Raw genomic sequence first — 25529 nt, forward strand, 5'->3', positions numbered from 1 at the left:
GTCTCTCTCTCTGTCTCTCTCTCTGTGTGTCTCTCTCTGTCTCTCTCTTTCTCTCTCTGTGTCGCTCTGTGTCAAACACCTGTTGAAAGGGTGCTTTAAACTTTCATTTGCTTCTGTTAAGTGTATTAATGAAAAAACTCACACAATCATTTTTATCAGTTTTCCCATGGCAAAGGTGTGTGTGTGCACATGTGTGTATGTTTGCTTGCATATGTGCATGTCTGCATGTGTGTGTGTGTGTGTGTGTGTGTGTGTGTGTGTGTGTGTGCACGTGCACACATGTATGGTTCATAATTATTGGGCTCCTTAATATTTCATTTGTTAGCCTGGCCTTTGAACCACCAATATTGACATCTCTGGAACTTTCTAGAATAGTCAACCTCAATCCTGCTCTATACCTACTGAATTAGAATGTAGTTTCCACAAGGACAACAGCTGTGTGTACATTAAATATATAAAATGTATTTCATCACGTGGGTTATGTTCAAAAGTATGTCAAATGCCCTGTATTTAAACATGTAGCTGCTTGGAGCCAGCTGTAAAAATACAGATCACCTAAAGTGACAGAAACTAATGTAGTTCCTTAAGATGATTATGAATGAGATACTATAACGCTCATTTTACAAAAGAGGAAACTAAAGTTGAAAAATGTTGGAGGGCTTGATAAATTCCATGTAATTAATCTCAGAACTTGGATTTGTACAAAGGAGGGCCTGCTGGGTTCTAAAAGTGCTAACGATAAATGGTCCAAATCGCAGACCAATTTCTCTCTCTATCCTTGACAGACTGCTAAAAAGCTGGGCCCAATATGTGAGTCAGGCTCCGATGTGAGTCTCAGGCTCCGATGTGATTCTCAGCACTTACTCTTCGTGTGACAATGGGATCGATTTCTCTGGGGTCTTTGTGAGCAAACATCATCAAGTCTGCATTCAAGGTGCGGATCCTCTGAAATCTCAGGCGAATGTAGCGAGCAGAGGTGAATTCCAGGAGTTCAGGGGAGGGATCGTCAGCACTTGGTCTCCCATTGATCAAAGAAATGTGAATCTACATGAAGCAGAAAAAGGTTTACCGACTTAGTTTTCCTCCTGATTTTGCCACATTGGAGATGCAGGCTTGTGCTCACACATCTGAGTGTGGTAAAGTAATTGAGCCTTTCAATACATGCGCATGTAACAGTTAGCTCATTCCTTACATGTTCCATATACTTACATGCTGCACTTATTTGTAATTGAGTCTTCTAAACCATTTTATCATCATGCCTCTCAGAGCATTTCCAGAAATTAAGTATTAAATCAAGTATAATGTTCTCTACAAATTGGGTTCTCAATTATTTACGAATCTGTTATATAGTTTTAAAAAAACCACATGGTAAGAAAGTACTAGATTGTATTTGAAAAACCAAGGAGCCCCCACAGTGCATTACAAATAATTCGATTTTGAAATCTTCCCATGGCAAATGGAGAAATACATTTCAGAGATGATATATGGAGAAAAAAATGACAAATTTTGATGGAAACTAGATAAATCTTTGCTCCCAGACATTTCAATAGATTTGTTTCTGTTATGATTTATTTATTTTTTTAGTAATTGGTAGACCAAGAAGACAAAAATTTACACAGGCTATTACATGCTGTAAGAAAAATAGATTGTCTGAAAATGTATTGAACCTAGTTATAATAGTAATACATTGTAAACAAAAATAACGTAACACAATTGACACCAGAAGAAATACAATTTGATCAGCCCATTTTCCAGGTACAAATGGAACTTTGCCAAAATGCACACGAAGCTGGTGTACTTTCACAGGACTACCTCAAGAGCAGATAATTCTTTTCATTTCCTTATTTTTATTAGTTGTCTGGGAATTTCATACAATATATTTCAATCATATTGGTTCCCTTTTCTCATTCTTTTCAGATCTCTACTCTTTTCCACCCGTGTGTGTGTGTGTGTGTGTGTGTGTGTGCTTAAGTCTATCAAGTACAGTGTGTGATGGTCATTAACTCTTGCATGTCAGGCCTTCTATGAAGCATGCTCTATACACTAGAGACTATACCCCTCAAAGAACATGTCTCTTGCTCTTCCAGAAGCCTATCAATTACCCATAAAAGAAAAGACAACCCTATCAGAGAAGGATAGATAAATTGTTGGCTCAAATAAAAAGAACAACCACAAACAAAGGAAGTAGGGTCCTTGGTACCTTTAAGAATGTTTTTAAATCAATAAGGGAAAGAAAGCTCAACAATTTACAGTAAATCTGGACAAAAAGCGATAAAAGCATTATCAAAATACACAAATATAACTGCCTTTTCAACAACTGATAACACCCTATCATTTATGAGGCTAGAGAAATGGTTCAGCAGTTTAGAGCACTCTCTGATCTCCCAGAAGACCTAAATTCTGTTCCCAGCACCAAAATACCAGCTCACACAATCTGCAACTCTAGCTTCAGCTCCAGGGCTTCTGACACCTTCACACAGACATGCATGTAGACAAAGCACAAATTGACATAGAATGAGAAATCAAAATTTCTATCATTTATAATATGATGTTAACTGAAATTGCACTGATAAACTCTTTTTTAACAGTTTTTAATCTGACAAATCCCTAATACTGAAAAAACACAGACCCGGTCCACCTTGGGAGCCAACACAGTGGATGGTCCCACGGTCCCCAGAAGACTTTCCATGCTCCAGGCACCCTAGCATGCCCAGGATCTTAGGATCACTGGTGAGTCGAATGCAACATCTGTTCCAAAACAATCATAAGGGGCCTGTGACAGCAGGAGCAAGGACACAGGAGCCATGCCTGACCATTGGCTCAGGTTCCTTCTCATCGGTGCTGGTCTACCTTTGTTTCAAACACAGCGGACAAGCCCATGGTCCCCAGAGAAGGTACTCTTCCAGGCACTATAACACTCCCAGAATCTTAGGAATCCAGGATACCAGGAACCCATGAGCTTGGTCACACCAGAATCTCAGAGTCTCAGAGGAAGCTTGACTGCCAAGAACTCTGACACACTCAGAATCTCAGGTTCACAGGATCACAGAATCACAGGATCAAAAAGAAAGGTGGACTCTGAGGAGTTCTGAATCAACTGAGAATACAGAAGGACAGAGTCCAAACAGACATATTGAGTGCAGCAAGCACTTGAGATAATCAGATGGCAGGAGGCAGTCATAAGAACAAAAGCAACACAAACCAAGATTACTTGGCATCATGAGAACCAAACTCTTTCACCATATCAAGACCTGGATACACCATCACACCAGAAAAGCAAAATATGGATCTAAAGTCACTTCTCATGATGATGATAGAGGACTATAAGAAGGAAATAAATAACTCCCTTAAAGGAATACAGGAGAGCACATTCAATCAGGTGAAAGAATTGAACAAAACCATCTAGGATCTAAAAATGGAAGTTGAAACAATAAAGCAATCACAAAGGGAGCCCACTCTGAAAATAGAAAATCTAGGAAAGAAGTCAGGAGCCATTGATGTAAGCATAAACAACAGAAAACAAGAGATAGAAGAGAGAATGTCAGGTGCAGAAGATACCATAGAAAACATTGATACAACAATCAAAGAAAATGTGAAGTGCAAAAAGATACTAACCCAAAATATCCAGGAAATCCAGGACACAATGAGAAGACCAAACCTAAGGATAATATGTATAGATGACAAGGAAGATTTCCAACTTAAAGAGCCAGTAAATATCTTCAACAAAATTATAGAAGAAAACTTCTGCAACCTAAAGAAAGAGATGTCCATGAACATAACAGAAGCCTTAAGAACTCCAAATAGGTTGGATCAGAAAAAAAAAAAATCCCTCCTGTGACACAGTAATCAAAACACCAAATGCACAAAAGAAAGAAAGAATATTCAAAGCAGTAAGGGAAAAAGGTCAAGTAACATATAAAGGCAGACCTATCAGAATTACACCTGACTTCTCCCCAGAGACTATGAAAGCCAGAAGATACTGGGAAGATGTCACACAGACCCTTAGGGAACAGAAATGCCAGCCCAGGCTACTATACCAAGCAAAACTCTAAATTATCATACATGGAGAAACCAAGGTATTCCATGACAAAACCAAATTTATATAATATCTTTCCACAAATCCAGCCCTTCAAAGGATAATAAAGGGAAAATTTCAACAGAAAGAGGGAAACTAAGCTTAATAAAAAGCAAGAGAGTAATCTTTCAACAAACCTAAAGAAGATAGCCACATGAACAGAATTCTAACTCTAACAACAAAAGTAACAGGAAGCAACAATGACATTTCCTTAATATCTCTTAATATCAATGGACTTAATTCCCCAATAAAAAGACATAGACTAACAGACTGGTTACATTAAACAGGACCCAAGTTTTTTCAGCATACAGGAAACCAACCTCAGGGACAAAGATAGACACTACCTTAGAGTAAAAAGATGGAAAACAATTTTCTAAGCAAATATTCCCAAGAAACAAGCAGGAAACAAGCGTTCTAATATCACATAAAATTGACTTTCAACCCAAAGTTCTCAAAAAAGATAAGGAGGGACACTTCTTTATGATCAAAGATAAAATTTACCAAGATGAACTCTCAATTCTGAATATCTTTGCTCCAAATGCCAGGGCATCCACATTTATTAAAGAAACTTTACTATAACTCAAAGCACACATTAGACCTCACACAATAATAGTGGGAGACTTCAACACCCCACCCTCATCAATGGACAGATCCTGGAAACAGAAACTAAACACAGACACAGTGAATCTAACAGAAGTTATGAAACCAATGGATTTAACAGATATCTACAGAACACTTCATCCTAAAACAAAAGGATATACCTTCTTCTCAACAGCTCATGGTACCTTTTCCAAAATTGACTATATAATTGGTCACCAAACAGGTATCAGCAGATACAAAAATACTGAAATAATCCCATGCATCCTATCAGATCACCAAGGACTAAGGCTGATCATCAATAACAACATAAATAATAGAAAACCCACATATACATGGAAGCTGAACAACACACTACTAAATGATAACTCAGTCAAGGAAGAAATAAAGATACAAATTAAAGACTTTTTAGGGTTTATTGAAAATTAAGCCACAACATACACAAACTTATTGCACACAATGAAAGCAGTCCTAATAGGAAAACTCATAGCTCTCAGTGCCTCCAAAAAGAAGGTGGAGTGAGCATACACTAGCAGCTTGACAGCACACCTAAAGGCTCTAGAACACAAGTAAGCAAATTCACAAAAGAGGAGGACAGCAGGAAATAATCAAATTCAGGGCTGAAATCAACCAAGTAGATACAAAAAGAACTATACAAATAATCAACCAAACCAAGTGCTGGTTCTTTGAGAAAATCAGCAAACTAGATAACCACTAGCCAGACTAACTGGAGGGCACAAGGACAGTATCCTAATTAACAAAATCAGAAATGAAAATAGAGACATAACAACAGAATCTGAAGAAATCCAACAAAAATCTCCAGATCCTACTACAAAAGCCTATACTCAACAAAACTGGAAAACCTGGATGAAATGGACAAATTTCTAGACATATACCAGGAACCAAAGTTAAATCAGGATCAGACTAATGATCTAAACAGTCCCATATCCCCTAAAGAGATAGAAACAGTCATCAATAGTCTCCCAACCAAAAAAGCCCAGGACCAGATGGGTTTTGTGCAGAGTTCTATCAGACCTTCAAAGAAGACCTAATTCTAATATTCTTCAGACTATTCCACAAAAAAGAAACAGAAGGTACTCTACATAATTCATTCTATGAAGCCACAATTACTCTGAAACCTAAACCACACAAAGACCCAAAAAAGAAAGAGAACTTCTGACCAATTTTCCTTATGATTATTGATGCAAAAATACTCAAAAAAATCTCACAAACCGAATCCAAGAACACATCAAGATGATCATCCATTATGATCAAGTAGGCTTCATCCCAGAGATGCAGGGTGGTTCAATATATGGAAATCTTTCAATATAATCCACTATTTAAACAAACTCTAAGTCTAATTATTAATTACTAATCATCTCATTAGATGCTGAGAAAGCATTCAACAAAGGACAACACCCCTTCGTGATAAAAGTCTTGGGAAGATCAGGAATTCAAGGCCCATACCTAAAAATAATAAAAGCAATATACAGCAAACCAGTAGCCAACATCAAACTAAATGGTGAGAAACTGGAAGCAATCCCACTAAAATCAGGGACTAGATAAGGCTGCCCACTCTCTCCCTACCTATTCAATATAGTACTTGAAGTCCTAGCCAGAGCAATTCGACAACAAAAGGAGATCAAGGGGATACAAATTGAAAAGGAAGAAGTCAAAATATCACTATTTGCAGATGATATTATAGAATATATAAGTGACTGGAAACATTCCACCTGAGAACTCCTAAACCTAATAAACAACTTCAGTGGAGTAGTTGGATATAATATTAACTCAAACAAATTAGTGGCCTTTCTCTACACAAATGATAATCAGAAATTAGGGAAACAACACCCTTCACAATAGTTACAAATAATACGAAATTCCTTGGTGTGACTCTAACTAAGGAAGTGAAAAATATATATGATAAGAACTTCATGTCTCTGAAGAAAGAAATCAAACATCTCAGAAGATGGAAAGCTCTCCCATGTTCATGGATTGGCAAGATTAATATAGTCAAAATGGCTATCTTACTGAAAGCAATCTACAGATTCAATGCAATCCCTATCAAGATTCCCACTCAATTCTTCACAGAGTTAGAAAGGGCAATTTGCAAATTCATCTGGAGTAACAATATACCTAGGCTAGCAAAAACTATTCTCAACAATAGAAGTACCTCTTGATGACCTCAAGATGTACTACAGAGCAATTGTGATAAAAACTGCATGGTACTGGTACAATGACAGACATGTAGATCAATGAAACAGAATTGAAGACCCAGAAATGAACCCACACACCTATGGTCACTTGATCTTTGACAAAGGAGGTAAAATCATCCAGTGAAAAGAAAACAGCATCTTCAACAAATGGTGCTGGCTCAACTGTGTTTAGCATGTAGAAGAATGAGAACTGATCCATTTTTATCCCCATGAACAAAGCTCAAGTCTAAGTGGATCAAAGAACTCCGCATAAAACCAGAGACACTGAAACTTATAGAGAAGAAAGTGGGGAAGAGCCTTGAAGATATGGGCACAGGGAAAAAATTCCTTAACAGAACACCAATGGCTTGTGCTGTAATATCAAGAATCGACAAATGGGACCTCATAAAATTGCAAAGGCACCTCATAAAATTATAAGGCAGAGGACACTGTCAATAAGACCAAAAGGTAACCAACAGATTGGGAAAAGATCTTTAGCAATCCTAAATCTGATAGGAGGCTAATATGCAATATATATAAAGAACTCAAGAAATTGGACTCCAGGAAACCAAACCACCTTATTAAAACATGGGGTACAGAGCTAAACAAAGAATTCTGAACTAAGGAATACCAAATGGCTGAGAAGCACCTAAAAAAAGTTCAACATCTTTAGTCATCAGGGAAATGCAAATCAAAACAACCATGAGATTCCACCTCATACCAGTCAGAATGGCTAACATCAAAAACACAGGTGACAGCAGATGCTGGCAAGAATATGGAGAAAGAAGAACACTCCTCCATTGCTGGTAGGACTGAAAACTGGTTCAATTACTCTGGAAATCAGTTTGACAGTTCCTCGGAAATTTGGACATAGTTCTACAGGAAGATCCAGCAATACCACTCCTGAGCATATGCCCAGAATATGCTCCAACATGTAATAAAGACACATGTTTTACTATGTTCATAGCAGTCTTATTTATAATAGCCAGAAGCTAGAAAGAACTCGGATGTTCCTCAACAGAGGCATAGATACAGAAAATGTGGTACATTTATATAATGGAGTACTACTCAGCTATTAAAAACAATGATTTTATGAAATTCTTAGACAAATGGACGGATCTGGAAGATATGATCCTGAGTGTGGTAACCCAATCACAAAAGAACACACACTATATGTACTCAATGATAAGTGGATATTAGCCCTGAATCTTAGACTCCTTCTTAGAAGGGTGAACAAAATACCCATGGAAGGAGTTACAGAGACAATGTTCGGGGCAGACACTGAAGGAACGGCCATCCAGTGACTGCCCCACTTAGGGATCAATCCCATAAACAACCACCAAACCCAGACACTATGGCAGATGCCAACTGAGCCCGCTGACAAAAGCCTGATAAGCTGTTTCCTGAGGGTCTCTGCCAGTGCCTGGCAAATATAGAAGTGGATGCTCACAATCATCCATTGGACAGAGCACAGTGTCCCCAATGAAGGAGCTAGAGAATGTACCCAAGGATCTGAAGGGGTCTAAAGTCTCATAGGAGGAACATCAAGATGAACTAACCAGTACCCCCCCAGAGCTCCTTGAACAAAACCACCAATCAAAGAAAACACATGATGGAACTTGTGGCTCTAGCTGTATATGTATCAGAGAATGGCCTAGTTAGTCATCAATAGAAAAGAGGTCCTTGGTCCTGTGAAGGCTCTATGCCCCAGTATAGGGAAACACCAGGACTGTGAAAGGGAGTGGATGGGTTGAGGGAAAGGGGGAGGTGCGAGAGGATAGGGGATTTTCAGAGGGGAAACTAGGAAAGGGGATAACATTTGAAATTTAAATAAAATATCTAATAAAAAAAAGAATATTAAAAAAAGAAAGAAAGAAAACACTCTTTGAAGACAAGGCTAGTTTTGTATGGTGACATGTCTTATTTTTATGAGTAGAAAGCTAACTGACACAAACATCTCAAGCATGGATTGGGCAGTGAATTTTACAATGAGAACATGTCAGGTTATTGGTTTGCAATTTCTCTTTGTACAAAATACAAATATTGTAATATATATGAACTGAATATATGCAATAGATTAAAAGTTCCCATTGTCCCAGATGCATGTGCTGAACTTTATTTGGTGTATTGATACATAGAAGTGGGGAGACCCTTTAGGGTAATTAGACCATAAGGATGGTGTCATCCTGAGGGGGGGGGGGGATCAGTGTCTTAATGAGAAGATTCCAGAATGTTAGCTCCTTTTGCACCAAGAAAGAACACAAGACCAGAGTATGCAATCCAGAACGAGAGGTCTCATAGTAATTAATGAGCACCATGCTGACCTCTGACTTTAAGCTTCTGGAGATAGGAGAAATCTAGTACTCCAGTTTAAAAGCCATGCACCGGGAAATCTACCAGCTTGAATGTACATGGATATATTCTTCTTGACCTTTTTGAAACATAGTAAGAGAAAAGAAACAACTTGTCAGTGTTCACGTGTTTCCATGAATCACATATCTGTATAACTACAATATAGAGAACAATTAAAAATACTTGTAATAGTTCATTTTGCATCCTGTATAGATGTCCTATTATTTATACATAGTTCAATTAAATCAAAATTGTAAAATATATTTATTGGGTAGCTTTCTTTGAACACACCACATAAAAATGGAGGCATGCACGCATACGCACACAGAAGCATATGTGAACATGACTGGATAATTGAGAGTTGAGTGTTTGAGCCCCAGTGGAGGAAAACTCAGTAAAAACACTGCAGTCTTGACTCAGGTCAGTCTAGAATCCTCATCTACTTTGGAAGACAGTATATCATCTATGTTAATTACATTTTTTGACAGGCAAGTCGATGATATGCATTTTCATCCCAGAATTCTACTTTTAGATAACCCCAGAGAGCATTTTACCAACTGACTGCCAATAAACTACTTCAGGCACTGAAAAAATACAGTAAACATTGAGAGGAGAAACTGATTCTGATAACACACACACACACACACACATACAGAGAGAGAGAGAGAGAGAGAGAGAGAGAGAGAGAGAGAGAGAGAGAGAGAGAGAGAGAGAGAGCGCGACTAGGCTGAAATGGGTCATGAGTAAAAATTTGAAACACTCCAGTGAATTGAATCGATCTCTTGATATTTAGTGTTGAATCGATTCATTGAATTGACACATTGGAGGGAGATTGAATGCACTACAAAAATGCTGAATTTCACAACATTGAGTATCTTCTGCTGCTGGAGATTTTCAGAGTTACATGCATTCTCTAATATATCATGGTTCCAGCATCTAGCCAATGAGCTAAAAAAAAAATGTGTTTTAAATTACATTGTTTCTTCTGTGTAAGGAGGGATCAATTAATGTTTAAAGAAAGAGTAAATGATCCAGAAAGCTGTTAAAACTCCTCTTAAGGGTTAAATTTAGCACCCTCTAAAGGTTACTCTGTTCTTGAATGTGTGCTTGAATTTCTTTCCTGTCTTCTCTTGATTGCCCATATGCAAACAATTTAAAGTGAAAGAGGAACCTACTGAATATGTTGGACTCTGGTTTCTGAGTGTTCTTGATGGTTCCTTAATGTAGACGGTACCGGGAACCACGTTGGGCTATGTGTGGAGTCAGTGAATTTCACACTTCCACAAACATTTTTTTTTAAAGATGTACATGGCTCATTTAGGTTAGTCAGCCCCAGGATAGTACCATGCATGAAGTATTCAGCAAGAGAACACTTGTCCTCACAGCTTTGGTATGTTCAGCAAGACACTCTGCCAAGAGATCTTGTGAGTATAGTTAGTTCCAAGTGGTTTCTGGGATAAAGAATCAGCCAGCTGTTTGCTCGTGGTGTGGGCTGCTTCCTTGGACTGACTCTCTCTCTCTCTCTCTCTTCCTTCCTTTCTTTACTACCTTCATGTGTATTAAATCACAACATGGAATAAAATATTTTCTCTGCCACAGTACTCACTTCAAGTTTTCAGGACTGTTTAGCATACTTCTGACTTTCTAAGGACTGACAACTAGAGGGTGTCTATCTTTGATGAAACTAGAGTGCTTCAAGACCACCTCGGTCTTGCTGTGAGTCTCTGGGAAGCTCTGAAAGTCTAGTGTCTTCTGTAATGTTTTCTATTACAGATAATACTGGTTGATAGACATCTGTGCTGGCCCAGGAAATCATTCCTGCTAAAAAATATTTGACTATGACTATCAATTGGCCCTTCAGGTTTTGAAATGATTTTTCTCAGAAATGCATTTTCACAGATAAATAAATGGGGAAAGTTTATCAGGATGTTTCTTTTCATTGCCAAATGGCTGCCTCAATAGTAACTTCTGCTCACCAGTTGACTAGTTGTCATTAATTAAAATATACTGTATGGCATGTTTATCTTTGCATATGACTAAGAATTCTCTATGTTTATTTTATTTTACTTTAAAATGCAATTTTAAATTATTTTAGCCAACAAATAATCATGTTTCTATTCAGGAGAATTGTTCCTTAATATGTGAGTATATCTGCTTTAAATGGTTGGAAATGCCTGTAGTTTTATTAATTCTCTTAGTGACATTGCTGTGATATTGGGTGGACAATAAAAAGAAGGTTTGGAGGTTATTGATAACATATCAGAAACTCTGCATTGAGTAGCAGGAGGAATGAAGTTCAAGTAGTATGTCCCCTTACAATATTTTTAAATCCACTTTGTATCAGCAATCTCTAAGAGTGTGTCAGTGAAATCAGCACAGCACAATGAAACAGACCCTAGGGCTTCAAATAATAAGGGCATAAGTATAGAGTGAAATTACCTAATCAGAAGTACTGCAAAGGCTTTATTCATGGTAGAATATAAGCTGTTGGCAAAACATAAATATAATCACATCTGTGAGAGTTATATTCTAAAAAAATTACTTTGAAAAATTAGCCTAAATATTTCATTTTAGGGTGTGAACAAAAACAATTTGTAGAATGGACAGGAGGGACATGAGGCTTAGGAAAAAGAGGGAGTGGGGTATTTGCTTCACTGCTACTAAAACGAGGGTTTGGCCCTCAATGGTAATTGGCCCTTTTCTGATTTATGCTTCCCGTGTACCCTTAGTGCTCCAAAGCTCCTTCCATTCCATGGTATCTGCTCTCCCAAAAGTCACTAACAGCCTTTGCCTAGTGAGCTAAAATGACTGGTTCTCAGTCTGCACCACATCTGACCTACTACTAGGAAATGAAATAATTACACTATTGATAGACTCAGATGACAAGCATGACTTCTATGAAAGGCAGCAAAGCTGTCTTCTTAGTTTACATCGCTGGCTTGTAGGATTCACTGGACTACCTGCTTTTCATGCCCAGCTCAGTTTCACTAAATAATCACCCCTTCAGGTACTTCCCACCGACAATATAGAATCATTAGAGACCTCCTCTTTTTCTTTCATCCTGGGTCAAATTTATCTGGAAATATCATTGGCTTAATTTTAAATATATGCAATTGCCAACTGCTATCCATCACTTGATTGGAACCATCATGGACCACATTCTCATTATCAGTCCTCCTCTAAACTTGAGGCATTACTGCGGAGTTCTATGTCCTCTACAGTGTTAATCCCAAGTCATAAGAAAGCTCTGGAGTTTATCTTTAAAGTAATGTAATACAAAGTATAGTGCCTAGTTGCTGGAAAAAAATAAAATAAGGGTTGATTTATAATTTCTGGATGAATAAAGTTAATGAGAGTTCCAAATACTTAGTAAATTCAACTAATTTTCTATCTAAAAAGAAACTTTTTAGGTTTGTTGATGAGATATTTTTCAATTAATATAAAGTATACTGTTTTCACAAAAATCAAATTAAGTTTAATAACCTTTCATATCCTTTTATTTCTGAGTATCTTATGTTAAGTTGATTTAAATAAACCTTATATATTAATTCTTACCTATTATTCCCTTTCATCTTAGTTTGTGAATCATGTTAACATGACTTCAATATAAGTAAATTTTATTACACTTTAGTTTCTTTTTGATATACCATTTTATCATTGGAGACTAACACATAAATGTGATTTTAGAAAAACATGATATTGTATTTGAATATAGGAACTATTCACCTTGACTTACTCAACCTGAAAAGATCTTGTCCATGGGTAATCCCATTTTGTTAATAAATCATTGAGAAATTATTATTATTTTTTTTAACTTTTTTTTATTTATTTATTTTTTTAATATTTTTATTACATATTTTCCTCAATTACGTTTCCAATGCTATCCCAAAAGTCCCCCATAGCGCCCCCCACTTCCCTACCCACCCATTCCCATTCTTTTGGCCCTGGCATTCCCCTATATTGGGGCATATAAAGTTTGCGAGTCCAATGGGCCTCTCTTTCCATTGATGGCTGACTAGGCCATCTTTCGATACATATGCAGCTAGAGACAAGAGCTCCGGGGTTCTGGTTAGTACATCATGTTGTTCCAACAATAGGGTTGCAGATCCCTTTAGCTCCTTGGGTACTTTCTCTAGCTTCTCCATTGGGAGCCCTGTGATACATCCAATAGCTGACTGTGAACATCCACTCCTGTGTTTGCTAGGCCCCAGCATCGTCTCACAAGAGACAGTTATATTTGGGTCCTTTCAGCAAAATCTTGCTAGTGTATGCAATGGTGTCAGCGTTTAGAAGTTGATTATGGGATGGATCCCTGGATACGGCAGTCTCTAAATGGTCCATCCTTTCATCACCGCTACGAACTTTGTCTCTGTAACTCCTTCCCTGGGTGTTTTGTTCCCAATTCTAAGAAAGTGCACAGTGTCCACACTTTGGTCTTCATTCTTCTTGAGTTTCATGCGTTTAGCAAATTGTATCTTAAATCTTGGGTATCCTAAGTTTTGGGCTAATATCCACTTATCAGTGAATACATATTGTGTGAGTTCTTTTGTGATTGTGTTACTTCACTCAAGATGATGCCCTCCAGGTCCATCCATTTGGCTAGGAATTTCATAAATTCATTCTTTTTAATAGCTGAGTAGTACTCCATTGTGTAAATGTACCATAATTTCTGTATCCATTCCTCTGTTGAGGGACATCTGGGTTCTTTCCAGCTTCTGGCTATTATAAATAGGGCTGCTATGAACATAGTGGAACATGTGTCCTTTTTACCGGTTGGGACATCTTCTGGATATATGCCCAGGAGAGGTATTGCTGGATCCTCCGGTAGTACTATGTCCAATTTTCTGAGGAACCGCCAGACTGATTTCCAGAGTGGTTCTACAAGCTTGCAATCCCACCAACAATGGAGGAGTGTTCCTCTTTCTCCACATCCTCGCCAGCAACTGCTGTCACATGAATTTTTGATCTTAGCCATTCTGACTGGTGTGAGGTGGAATCTCAGGGTTGTTTTGATTTGCATTTCCCTGATGATTAAGGATGTTGAACATTTTTTCAGGTGCTTCTCTGCCATTCGGTATTCCTCAGGTGAGAATTCTTTGTTCAGTTCTGAGCCCCATTTTTTAATGGGGTTATTTGACTTTCTGGAGTCCACCTTCTTGAGTTCTTTATATATATTGGATATTAGTCCCTTATCTGATTTAGGATAGGTGAAGATCCTTTCCCAATCTGTTGGTGGTTTTTTTGTCTTATTGATGGTGTCTTTAGCCTTGCAGAAGCTTTGTAGTTTCATGAGGTCCCACTTGTCAATTCTCGATCTTACAGCACAAGCCATTACTGTTCTATTCAGGAATTTTTCCCCTGTGCCCATATCTTCAAGGCTTTTCCCCACTTTCTCCTCTATAAGTTTCAGTGTCTCTGGTTTTATGTGAAGTTCCTTGATCCACTTAGACTTGACCTTAGTACAAGGAGATAGGAATGGATCGATTCGCATTCTTCTACATGTTAACAACCAGTTGTGCCAGCACCATTTGTTGAAAATGCTGTCTTTCTTCCACTGGATGTTTTTAGCTCCCTTGTCGAAGATCAAGTGACCATAGGTGTGTGGGTTCATTTCTGGGTCTTCAATTCTATTCCATTGGTCTATTTGTCTGTCACTATACCAGTACCATGCAGTTTTTATCACAATTGCTCTGTAGTAGAGCTTTAGGTCCGGCATGGTGATTCCACCAGAGGTTCTTTTATCCTTGAGAAGAGTTTTTGCTATCCTAGGTTTTTTGTTATTCCAGATGAATTTGCAGATTGCACTTTCTAATTCGTTGAAGAATTGATTTGGAATTTTGATGGGGATTGCATTGAATCTGTAGATTGCTTTTGGCAAGATAGCCATTTTTACAATGTTGATCCTGCCAATCCATGAGCATGGGAGATCTTTCCATCTTCTGAGATCTTCTATAATTTCTTTCTTCAGAGACTTGAAGTTTTTATCATACAGATCTTTCACTTCCTTAGTTAGAGTCACGCCAAGATATTTTATATTATTTGTGACTATTGAGAAGGGTGTTGTTTCCCTAATTTCTTTCTCAGCCTGTTTATTCTTTGTGTAGAGAAAGGCCATTGATTTGTTTGAGTTAATTTTATATCCAGCTACTTCACCGAAGCTGTTTATCAGGCTTAGGAGTTCTCTGGTGGAATTTTTAGGGTCAATTATATATACTATCATATCATCTGCAAAGAGTGATATTTTGACTTCATCTTTTCCAATTTGTATCCCTTTGATCTCCTTTTGTTGTCGAATTGCTCTGGCTAGGACTTCAAGTACAATGTTGAATAGGTATGGAGAAAGTGGACAGCCTTGTCTAGTCCCTGATTTTAGAGGGATTGCTTCAAGCTTCTCACCATTTACTTTGATGTTGGCTACTGGTTTGCTGTAGATTGCTTTTATCATGTTTAGGTATGGGCCTTGAATTCCTGATCTCTCCAAGACTTTTATCATGAATGGGTGTTGGATCTTGTCAAATGCTTTTTCCGCATCTAACGAGATGACCATGTGGTTTTTGTCTTTGAGTTTGTTTATATACTGGATTACGTTGATGGATTTCCGTATATTGAACCATCCCTGCATCCCTGGGATGAAACCTACTTGGTCAGGATGGATGATTGTTTTGATGTGTTCTTGGATTCGGTTAGCAAGAATTTTATTGAGGATTTTTGCATCAATATTCATAAGGGATATTGGTCTGAAGTTTTCTATCTTTGTTGGGTCTTTTTGTGGTTTAGGTATCAGAGTAATTGTGGCTTCATAGAATGAGTTGGGTAGAGTACCTTCTGTTTCTATTTTGTGGAATAGTTTGTGAAGAACTGGGATTAGATCTTCTTTGAAGGTCTGATAGAACTCTGCACTAAACCCATCTGGTCCTGGGCTTTTTTTGGTTGGGAGACTATTAATGACTGCTTCTATTTCTTTGGGGGATATAGGGCTGTTTAGATCATTAACCTGATCTTGATTCAACTTTGGTACCTGGTATCTGTCTAGGAACTTCTCCATTTCATCCAGGTTCTCCAGTTTTGTTGAGTATAGCCTTTGGTAGAAGGATCTGATGGTGTTTTGGATGTCTTCAGGATCTGTTGTTATGTCTCCTTTTTCATTTCTGATTTTGTTAATTAGGATGCTTTCCCTGTGCCCTCTAGTGAGTTGAGAAATTATTAAATGTGTCATCACAAAGGAGCAATTTTCTGTTGAGAAAAATATTAAGATCTGCTTATAAAATTGCATATGTTCCTCCTTGAGTCTTAATACTTCTTTTAAGCAGAATTAGAAATATTTCCTTTATAGCATATAGCATACTCACTTAATCTAGAGAACTTTTGATAACCATGCCACTTCATTCATTCAGAAGCCCAACAGGGATAAATACTCCTGCCTGGTTGATGATTTCAGAGTTGATTAGAGAGTGATACTTTAAAGATGGCATGCCAAAGACTGTGTGGACCTGATTTCTTCACACACACCCTATTCCCAAACTGCAGAAAGATGTTAGCCTAGTGAACTGTTTATCACATATGACTACACCATAGACAACTACATGCTTCAGCTTCCTCACAACACTTCTTTGCTGTCCCATACCAGGTATTTTATTCTGAACATATACTTTGTTTCAATTGCCCTAAAACTGATATTGTTTTTCTCTTGTTCTTTTGAGTGACAATTGGAGCATTTGTCTTTCCTGGATGAAAGCTTTGCCTGCCATAGGAATTTAAACAAATTCTTCACTGTTGAATAGATTATCATTAATAAGTTGAAACATAATAAGAAAACTAGATATCTGCAGGGGATATTTGTCATAATCATCTCTTATTCTTACTTCTCTATTCACCTAGTGAAAATCAAAATCCTGGGTCTAAAGGTTTACATGATTTATCATCAGCTGCTTAAAGAAATATTCTTTGCCTCTCATTTTGAAATAGACTAAAATGAGACTCTGTTATTTTCTCTCCATACAAAAATATATTTCATGGGGCAGTGACTTCTATGTTCCATAGAACTAAAGAGCACACAGAAATCCTAAATTTTAAGATAGCCCATGGGCAGACTTAAAGTCTCAGCTGCCTTCGGGGTTTTAGTTTTTTGAAAGTCTCGAGGCTGAGATTTTTCTGGTTTTCAGAGTCTGTCTTGTGGTCTTCTTGGTTTCAACAACTCAAAGCAATCCAGTAAAGCTTTATTTCTAAGTCCTCTGTTAAACGTGTGCTTTATTAACTTTCATCTAAACATGCCCTGATAGGTAACCTGTAATCCATCATAATTAAATAAAAGAGCATATGACTCCTACTGGTCTTGATGCATAAGAAGGATGCTGACCACTAAGTGCCAGAAATGTTCAAAAGTAGTAAAATAATTAGTTAATGTGCACCACACCATTTCCTTTGATTTCTAACTCTGAAAGGTCTGAGATATACAAGTTTCTTTTACATACTGTATTCTCAGTACTTTTAAAGTAATAAAACAATAACCTAAGGAGAAAATATTTTATTGACCATTGTGTTTTTCTTTACACAGTTCTGTAATATTTGCATGGATAAAAAAAGACTTGTCAAAATAGGTTTTCTCAGTCTCTTTGGAGAGCTTCTCATTTATATTTTATCAAATGCAAATGTCATTGCTAAATCTTTGTGCTGTCAAGCCAATACTATACAGGGATGCAGTCATCACGTGATCTTCACAGCCAGGAAGGAATCCAAAGGGAGCAGCTCCAGAGCAATCCATAAGGGAAAATACCAGCAGGAAGCTCTCTCACTCTCCTCAGATATTTGCATTGCTCCAAATTTTGATTTGGGTGTGACCCAACTAGAGATAGCTTAAGAAAATAGAATCACTAAGCATCTATTCCACTCCCTTATGCATTTCAGTAGGAACTTACATGTGGGCACGGTATTGGTTATTGTTACTCAGTTAGTAGATGTCAGACAGCGTGATCAGTGTGTACTGATGGATGCCACCTTAATTCTTCTAATGCTTCTTGAGCGATATTACTCTTTCTTAAAGAATAGAAGCACTATTGCTGATTCCAAGAAGAGCTTGCTGACAGGAGTCTGGTATAGCTATCTCCCCAGAGGCTCTGCCAGAACTTGATCAATATAGATGCTGATGCACACAGCCAAACATCATATCAGACAACACAGGGACCCCAGTGGAGGAGTTAGGGCAAGGACTGTAGGAGTTGAAGGGGTTTGCAACCTCATAGGAAGAACAATATCAACCAACTAGACCCCCCAACATTCCCAGGGACTAAACGACCAACCACAGAGTACACATGGGGAAGCAAATGGCTCCAGCTAGACATATAGCAGAAGATTGCTTTATCTGGCATAAATGGGAGGGGAGGCCCTTGGTCCTGTGGAGGTTCAATGGCCCAGGCTGGGGAAAAGGGTAGGGGTGTTGTGGAGGGGAAACTGGTAAGTTGGATAACATTTTAAATGTAAATAAATGAAATTACCAATACGAATGTGAAAAGGAATAAAAACACTGGATTTTAGGCAATTATGTCCAATTATAGCTGAGGCGCTTCCTATTTCTATTCTGACTCACTTATCAGCCTATTACACTATCAAACAAATCACTGGTTCAATAAGCATCCCTTCAATAAATAACATCTGGTCATGTAGATACAACGGGAAGACTTATAGTGGCAGAAAGCTACTGCTGATGAGTCTCTTGCATGCATCTGTTCCCCGTTTTGTCATAAGACGTGCTTCCATCAAGTGTGACTAAGACAATGTATTATTTCCATTCCCTTTTTGTGCCTCACCCATGATACTTCAGATTCTTTCTATGGTTCTTGATTCCCATAATAGGACTTGCCCCTCCAGTTTTATGTATGAAATTATTATTATGCTCCTGTCTTACTCAGACATCACTGGAGAAGACTGAGAACAGATTTCCTGAAAGGGGACAGGCTTAAGGCAGAATAGACTAAGGAAGATCACCAAGTCATGGGAAAGTTCCATACTCGGTAGTCCATCTAACACAATACAGACTCTTGTAGTATATAGAAGCAAGATTTTGAGAAAATTGGAACCATAACTATTTCTTGGAGTAGATGAAGGAATCATTATTATCCAGTAATTATACCAATTCTACCTTTTGTATTAATTTCAAGTTTTTTCAATTTTTTATTAATTTTAGCATAAACAAAATTTGTGAGGAAAGTTTTGTTATGTAAGTATTTTATTAAGTGAGAACAGTGGTATGCAAAGCAATTGACACTTTTTGAAAGCTCTACAGGGTTAAAGTACTAAAACTTTGAGCTATAGGGAGATTAAAAAATGTTCATACTCAAACAGCTGTGAAATTAATATGGTTTTCTAAAATATGAAGATGTAAATTAGAGGAAGTCCTGAATACAGGGAGTGTTCCGTGACCTACATTGCTAGCACAGAACAATTCATACCCTTAAAAGCCATATAACAGCACAAAGGAAGTCCAATGCATCATTTTTCTGTTTTGTTTTCAGTCCCTGTGTGGGCACAGTTGTTTAAAATTAAAATCTTGGAGCAGGCGGTGCAGATAGTGAGCCAGATTCTGTGTCATTCTGTTGGAATAAAGCCTGCATGTGTGTCTAAAGGAGAAAACCAGTCTCCCTCAGCCTTGTTCTCTGACTCAAAGCCTCCTCAGAAAGTATGTTTGGACCTCAAAAGCGTGCAAATTAAAATTTATATTAATATGTTGTTTTGATGTAGCATTTTGTGATGACCACTGATAGACTCAACTAATTTAGAGTCTGCCATTGTAGACACACAAAAAGATCCCTCTAAAATAGCAAGACATAAGAGACTAAATCATAATATAAAAAGATACTGATATTTAGAGACAAGTTGGGATATGGCTCTACAAATCAGAGCATGCTCCTTTGGCTCACTCTACTGATGACTCTGGTATTGTGTGTCTGCAAACTAGGATTCACCATTGCACCCTGACGTTTTTGCTCATCCCTGGTTTGACCACTTTTCTCCTCTTATACTATTTTCACATTATAAACTTTGTGTAGTACTTTCTGTATCTTATTTATTATTTAATCTAACTGTTGTTTAGCAATTTCCTCTAGATAAGCCCTTCATCTTGAAGGAAGGCATGTTAAAAGAGGTGAAACAAAGGGATGCTCTAAGTCAGTCTGAGTAACAACCCCCTTTGAGGTTGGCTGACCCATACACAGGGGTTGCATATTAGATGACCTACTTATCAGATGCTTACAGTATGATTCATAACAGTACAAAATTACAGCTAAAAAAGAGCAACCAAAATAATTTTATAGTTTGTCGTCACCACAACACGAGTAACTGTATCAAAAAGTTCCAGTATTCAGAAGGTTGAGAACCACTGCTCTAAGAGGATGTAAAACATTCCAGCCTGCAGGGAAGCTCATTAAACTCTGGAAGTAAACAATTCAGTTAACTTCAGGAAGTCTCTGAAACTGGTCAGATTCAATCCTAGAAGCATGCATAGTTATACAATCTGCAGAAAGACACTCTCAGACAATCTGAAGTACAGAGATGCTCAGAACAGTGGAGTAGCATGGAATAATAAGTAGAGATGAGCCACATTACCTGCAAGGAGCAGAGAGTAGCTCAGGTGCCTGAAGAGACTCAAACCAACTGAGTTGCTTGGAAAGAACACCCTTCCACCCTGTTGAGCACCTTCAGGCTACCCAGTATCCTCGAGATTTCCAGTTTGCATGAGGTATCACCTGTTCTTAGATAGACTTTTGTAGATGTGTTTGAGCCATTTCTACTTTGAGTAGCCCTCCACCTGTTTTCCTCTAAGTAACCCCTATAAAACTCATTGTTTCACCAAGCTGTGCTTTGGTAGTTTCTTTGCATTGTTTTGGTTTTGCTTTCCTATGTGGAGTTAGTAGATACATATTTGCATCTCCCCAGGAAGAGTGAAATACAACACTTGTCCTGCCTACATTCTCATTATAAGAGAAAAACTATCCATGATTTGTTAAGTTTCTATGCTTTTAAGTGTAGTCACACATTCCATATCTCTGTACATGGACCCAACTATCTTTGAATAAGAAAATACTAATTTTATTCCTTATGTTTCATATTTTTCATTGCGTAAGAAAACTTTTCATAAAACTTTTTTTTTTTTGAAAACAAAATTTGTATTCCCAGAACGGTTGAGTACTTTATTTTAGTGGGTTTGTGAATCAGACCCTAACATGGGATTCTCTGTGCAGTAAGGCTCTTTCTAGTTGTATGCACATGTTCAATGAGTTTTGTTTTTAAAATCCCACCAATTTATGTGTTCCATGATGTTTTTGCTACTTATTAATCTGATGATTATTTGAATCATCTATGTCTGTTTTTTTTTTGTATAAAGCAAGCAATAAGATTAACTTAATCTTCTATTTTGTGAATTAAAAGAAATTCATGTGAAGTTATTAGAATAGTGTATTGCTCAAAGGGGAATTATTATGTTATTATTGAGTAAGAAAAAATCATGAAATTACTATGTATCTCATTTATATGATCATTTATGCTTCCCATTTATGCCAATTATCTATTGCCAAGCTGTCCTGCCTGAGACAGGAGGGATAGCAAGAAAGTTTCCACTCACCATGGAGATTCTGCCCTACCACTATGAGGTATTAAAGTACATGAGTGTAAAAGGAAGACTGTACATGAACCCCACCAGATCATATTCTTGGGTCTTCTTTTCTTATTCATATGTGACTTCTACAAAAGCAATTAAGGGAGAAAATAACAGAAAAGTTCCAAGTTCAAGACATCTATGTCTGTGTTGAAGCTGTTGCCCTGGAGATGGTCTGTGTTCTCATCCCTTTGACATGATGGTTTCAAGAACTGAGATCAGAGGATATGACCGAGTACCAACGCAAAAGCTTCAGGAAGAAGAGGCTACAGAATTACTAACATCTGGGCAGGAACTTGTAAGAGGAGAAAGATCAAACAAAAAAAGGTGGTGATGTAACAAGGGACCCCCCACAGATCTGGCTTCACCCTTGGAAGGTGGCTGGGGTCACTGCTGTATGTGTGGCTCATCACTGTGATGTGCACAGAGGGCTACATATTCCAAATAAATGAAATTTAAAGGAAATGTCTCACAAAGAGGTTGGATTATCATTTAGTGTGCTTCATAGAATGGATGTCAACAACTATTGCCAGTTGCTGTTGCTGGTATTCCAAATTGTAGTTCCTCCTCTTACTCTGTACAGTGTAGATCCTGATAATTTATTTACTAAGTTTGTAGACTCTTGGCTGGCTACAGTCAAACATCTGTAGAGCTCTAGCAGATCTTGGGTCCTTTCAAAGGAATAGAGTGCTCATAGGGACGTTGCCTCCCACACAAGCAGAAGACGAAGTTTTCTGCAGATTTCCCAAGTACACAGTGTTCTTGTTCTTTTTCTAGCATCCAGCTAATAATTGACCACAGGAAGCTGCTGGGCCGTGCCCTCAAAGCAGCTCAGAAACAGTGCATGTTGTTGCTTAGCTATGGGGGGGATGTGAGGGGGCAGAATAGGCTGAAACTTGGGACCTTATTTTCTACAAGGACATGAGCAGAATTACAAATATGTCTGAGACATTAAAATTTGAGAAAAAATGAATAAGCTGCTGATTGGAGGTCATTGATCATTTTTTTTTTTTTTTGGTAAGTAATTCATCTAAAGAAGACATTGTTACACAACATTTCTTTTCTCTTTCCTCTTGATAAACACAGTGTGAATGAAAGGTAGGGAGAATAAAAGATTTAATCAATCATCCAGGGGCCAAGGCAGAATTGCCTTCTCTCTTATACATTTGCTGCCAAGTATATAAACTCAGGTTTGTTTCCAATTATTTGTAATATGTTTTCCCAGAAGAATTCATAATAGGTTTTTTAGGCACTGTTCCCTTTTCTATTAATGACCAAAACACAACTGTTCCTCCTCAGCCCAAAGCAAGGCAGATAAGTTAGGAAATTGCTATGGATGTGGCTGTTGGTCTTGGAAGGTGTTATGTTTGTTTTTATTTTAAACTGGCTGCAATGAAAGCAGGGATAGGACTCTTTTCTTGCTTTGTTGTTGTTGTTGTTGTTGTTGTTGTTGTTGTTGATTCAAACTTAGGTTTTATGACTCTTCATCAAGGAAGGTTATCATAACAACACATTAAAAAGCTAAAAAGGCTATGTCAGAGTTACACAGGATGTGGCTCTTGCCATTTGATCACTTGTGAACTTGCTCCTAAAATGATCACATTTACTACCTGAATGCAATACTACAATGCCTAGATATCACCTCCAGCTCCCAGGAGTGCCTGCCTGGGTTGTCATGCCCCTGACAATCATCATCATAGTGATTCTTGGACAGACTCAGGTGCACTCAAGGGCTCAAAGACAGACACATATTCCTTGTCAAGAGGAGCCATTACTGTTGGATGGCTAAGCCTGCAATTCTGAAACCCTGTTTAAAGCAGACAGTGGCCTGTACTCCCATGGAGACCCAATGTCTTGTTTCCTTTTGTTCTAAAGTAAACATTTCACTACATTCTATAGGTCCAGACATCACAGGGGTCATGCTATCCTTCCTGTCTTTATCCACAGTGAACCTGGATGTACCCCTCAGGAGGTAGCTTTAAATACCTCAGGCCTCCAGTAGTGGCAGTATTGGCTGGATTTTCTATGCAAGATTTTTGATAATCTGATCAACAGTAACTTCTTTGATTTCATTCATGAAAAGTCATTTCCATTTGCATTTGTAGCCATAATTAATCCCTTTGATTATAGTATCACATGATCCTCCACTCTCTGTTGACATACTTTGTTTGGCTGAAGTAGCCCTCTGACCTAAATGCTGTCTTTATGCATGTTTCAGGTCCCCTCACTTTATCTCTAAAGTAGCCAACTTTAAAAATAAAATGTAACTTATTCTTACTTCTAAGGGAAGCCATGTTATGAAATTTACTCAGGCAACTTCCTCCATATTTCTGCATTCCTTTCTTTGAAAAATGTGAAATGACACGTTGAAATCAATGCTAAGGGAAGGGTGACTTTTAGGTGGCAGATGCCATCAATGATGCACACGGTTTGTAGAGAACTACAGACAAACCACCCCAAATCCCATTTTTCCCAGTGGTAAGAACACACACACACACACACACACACGAGCACACACACATACACTTTTTGTTTGTGTCAACAAATTAAAAAACAATTCTAAAATAAGAACTCTAGAGCTGCTAAGGAACATTGTTGATTTCAAATTATTATTTGAAGTGATTTCAAAGAATACTGATTTGTATCAATACATTGTTTAATCCAAATATATATATATTTTTTAGTCTTCTAGTGACAGAAGGGAGAATACTTCCAGGACAAGTAATATTTGAGGAAATAAAATAGAACATAAATATAAAAGGTCAGACTCAAACAGAAGCTGACATTGGGTTTGATTTCAATGTAAAGTAGACATATTTAATCTCAAGCTTTATGGAGCAGCACTACAGCAGTGGCCTTGTTACCCACAATTCCAGGGGCCAGTTGAACTTCAGAATTACCCACAAGTCCAGGAGTTTTAGAATCCTTCAAGATCACAGCAGACAGCTGATGGGAAACACTGAAGGTTTAAGGGAAGGCTTGGTAACCAAAAACCTCTCAATACACTGTTGCCTTTTAGCAGCCACCGTTCTCCATCTTTTTTTTTTTATTATTTTTTATTACATATTTTCCTCAATTACATTTCCAATGCTATCCCAAAAGTCCCCCATACCCCCCCCCCCACTTCCCTACCCACCCATTCCCATTCTTTTGGCCCTGGCATTCCCCTATATTGGGGCATATAAAGTTTGCAAGTCCAATGGGCCTCTCTTTCCAGTGATGGCCGACTGGCCATCTTTCGATACATATGCAGCTAGAGACAAGAGCTCTGGGGTACTGGTTAGTTCATCATGTTGTTCCAACTATAGGGTTGCAGATCCCTTTAGCTCCTTGGGTACTTTCTCTAGCTTCTCCATTGGGAGCCCTGTGATGCATCCAATAGCTGACTGTGAGCATCCACTTCTGTGTTTGCTAGGCCCCAGCATAGTCTCACAAGAGACAGCTATATTTGGGTCCTTTCAGCAAAATCTTGCTAGTGTATGCAATGGTGTCAGAGTTTGGAAGCTGATTATGGGATGGATCCCTGAGTATGGCAGTCTCTAGATGGTCCATCCTTCCATCACAGCTTGAAGCTTTGTCTCTGTAACTCCTTCCATGGGTGTTTTGTTCCCAATTCTAAGAAGGGGCATAGTGTCCACACTTTGGTCTTAATTCTTCTTGAGTT

General features: G+C 38.0%; 1 protein-coding gene across 4 annotated transcripts in view; it reads right to left on the reverse strand.

The window, feature by feature from the left end:
* The window catches only part of Lama2 (laminin subunit alpha 2), a 621901-nt gene that overhangs the window by 376932 nt on the left and 219440 nt on the right, over positions 1-25529 (reverse strand). For all 4 annotated transcript variants that reach the window (XM_085842707.1, XM_085842706.1, XM_085842705.1 and 1 more), the window contains exon 5: positions 865-1044. In XM_085842707.1, the coding sequence (XP_085698833.1) occupies positions 865-1044 (180 nt within the window). The remainder of the gene's footprint in view (positions 1-864; positions 1045-25529) is intronic.

The sequence above is a fragment of the Mus caroli genome, unplaced genomic scaffold (assembly GCF_978045245.1).
Source record: "Mus caroli unplaced genomic scaffold, Mus_caroli_1 scaffold_9, whole genome shotgun sequence".
Lineage (NCBI taxonomy): Eukaryota > Metazoa > Chordata > Mammalia > Rodentia > Muridae > Mus > Mus caroli.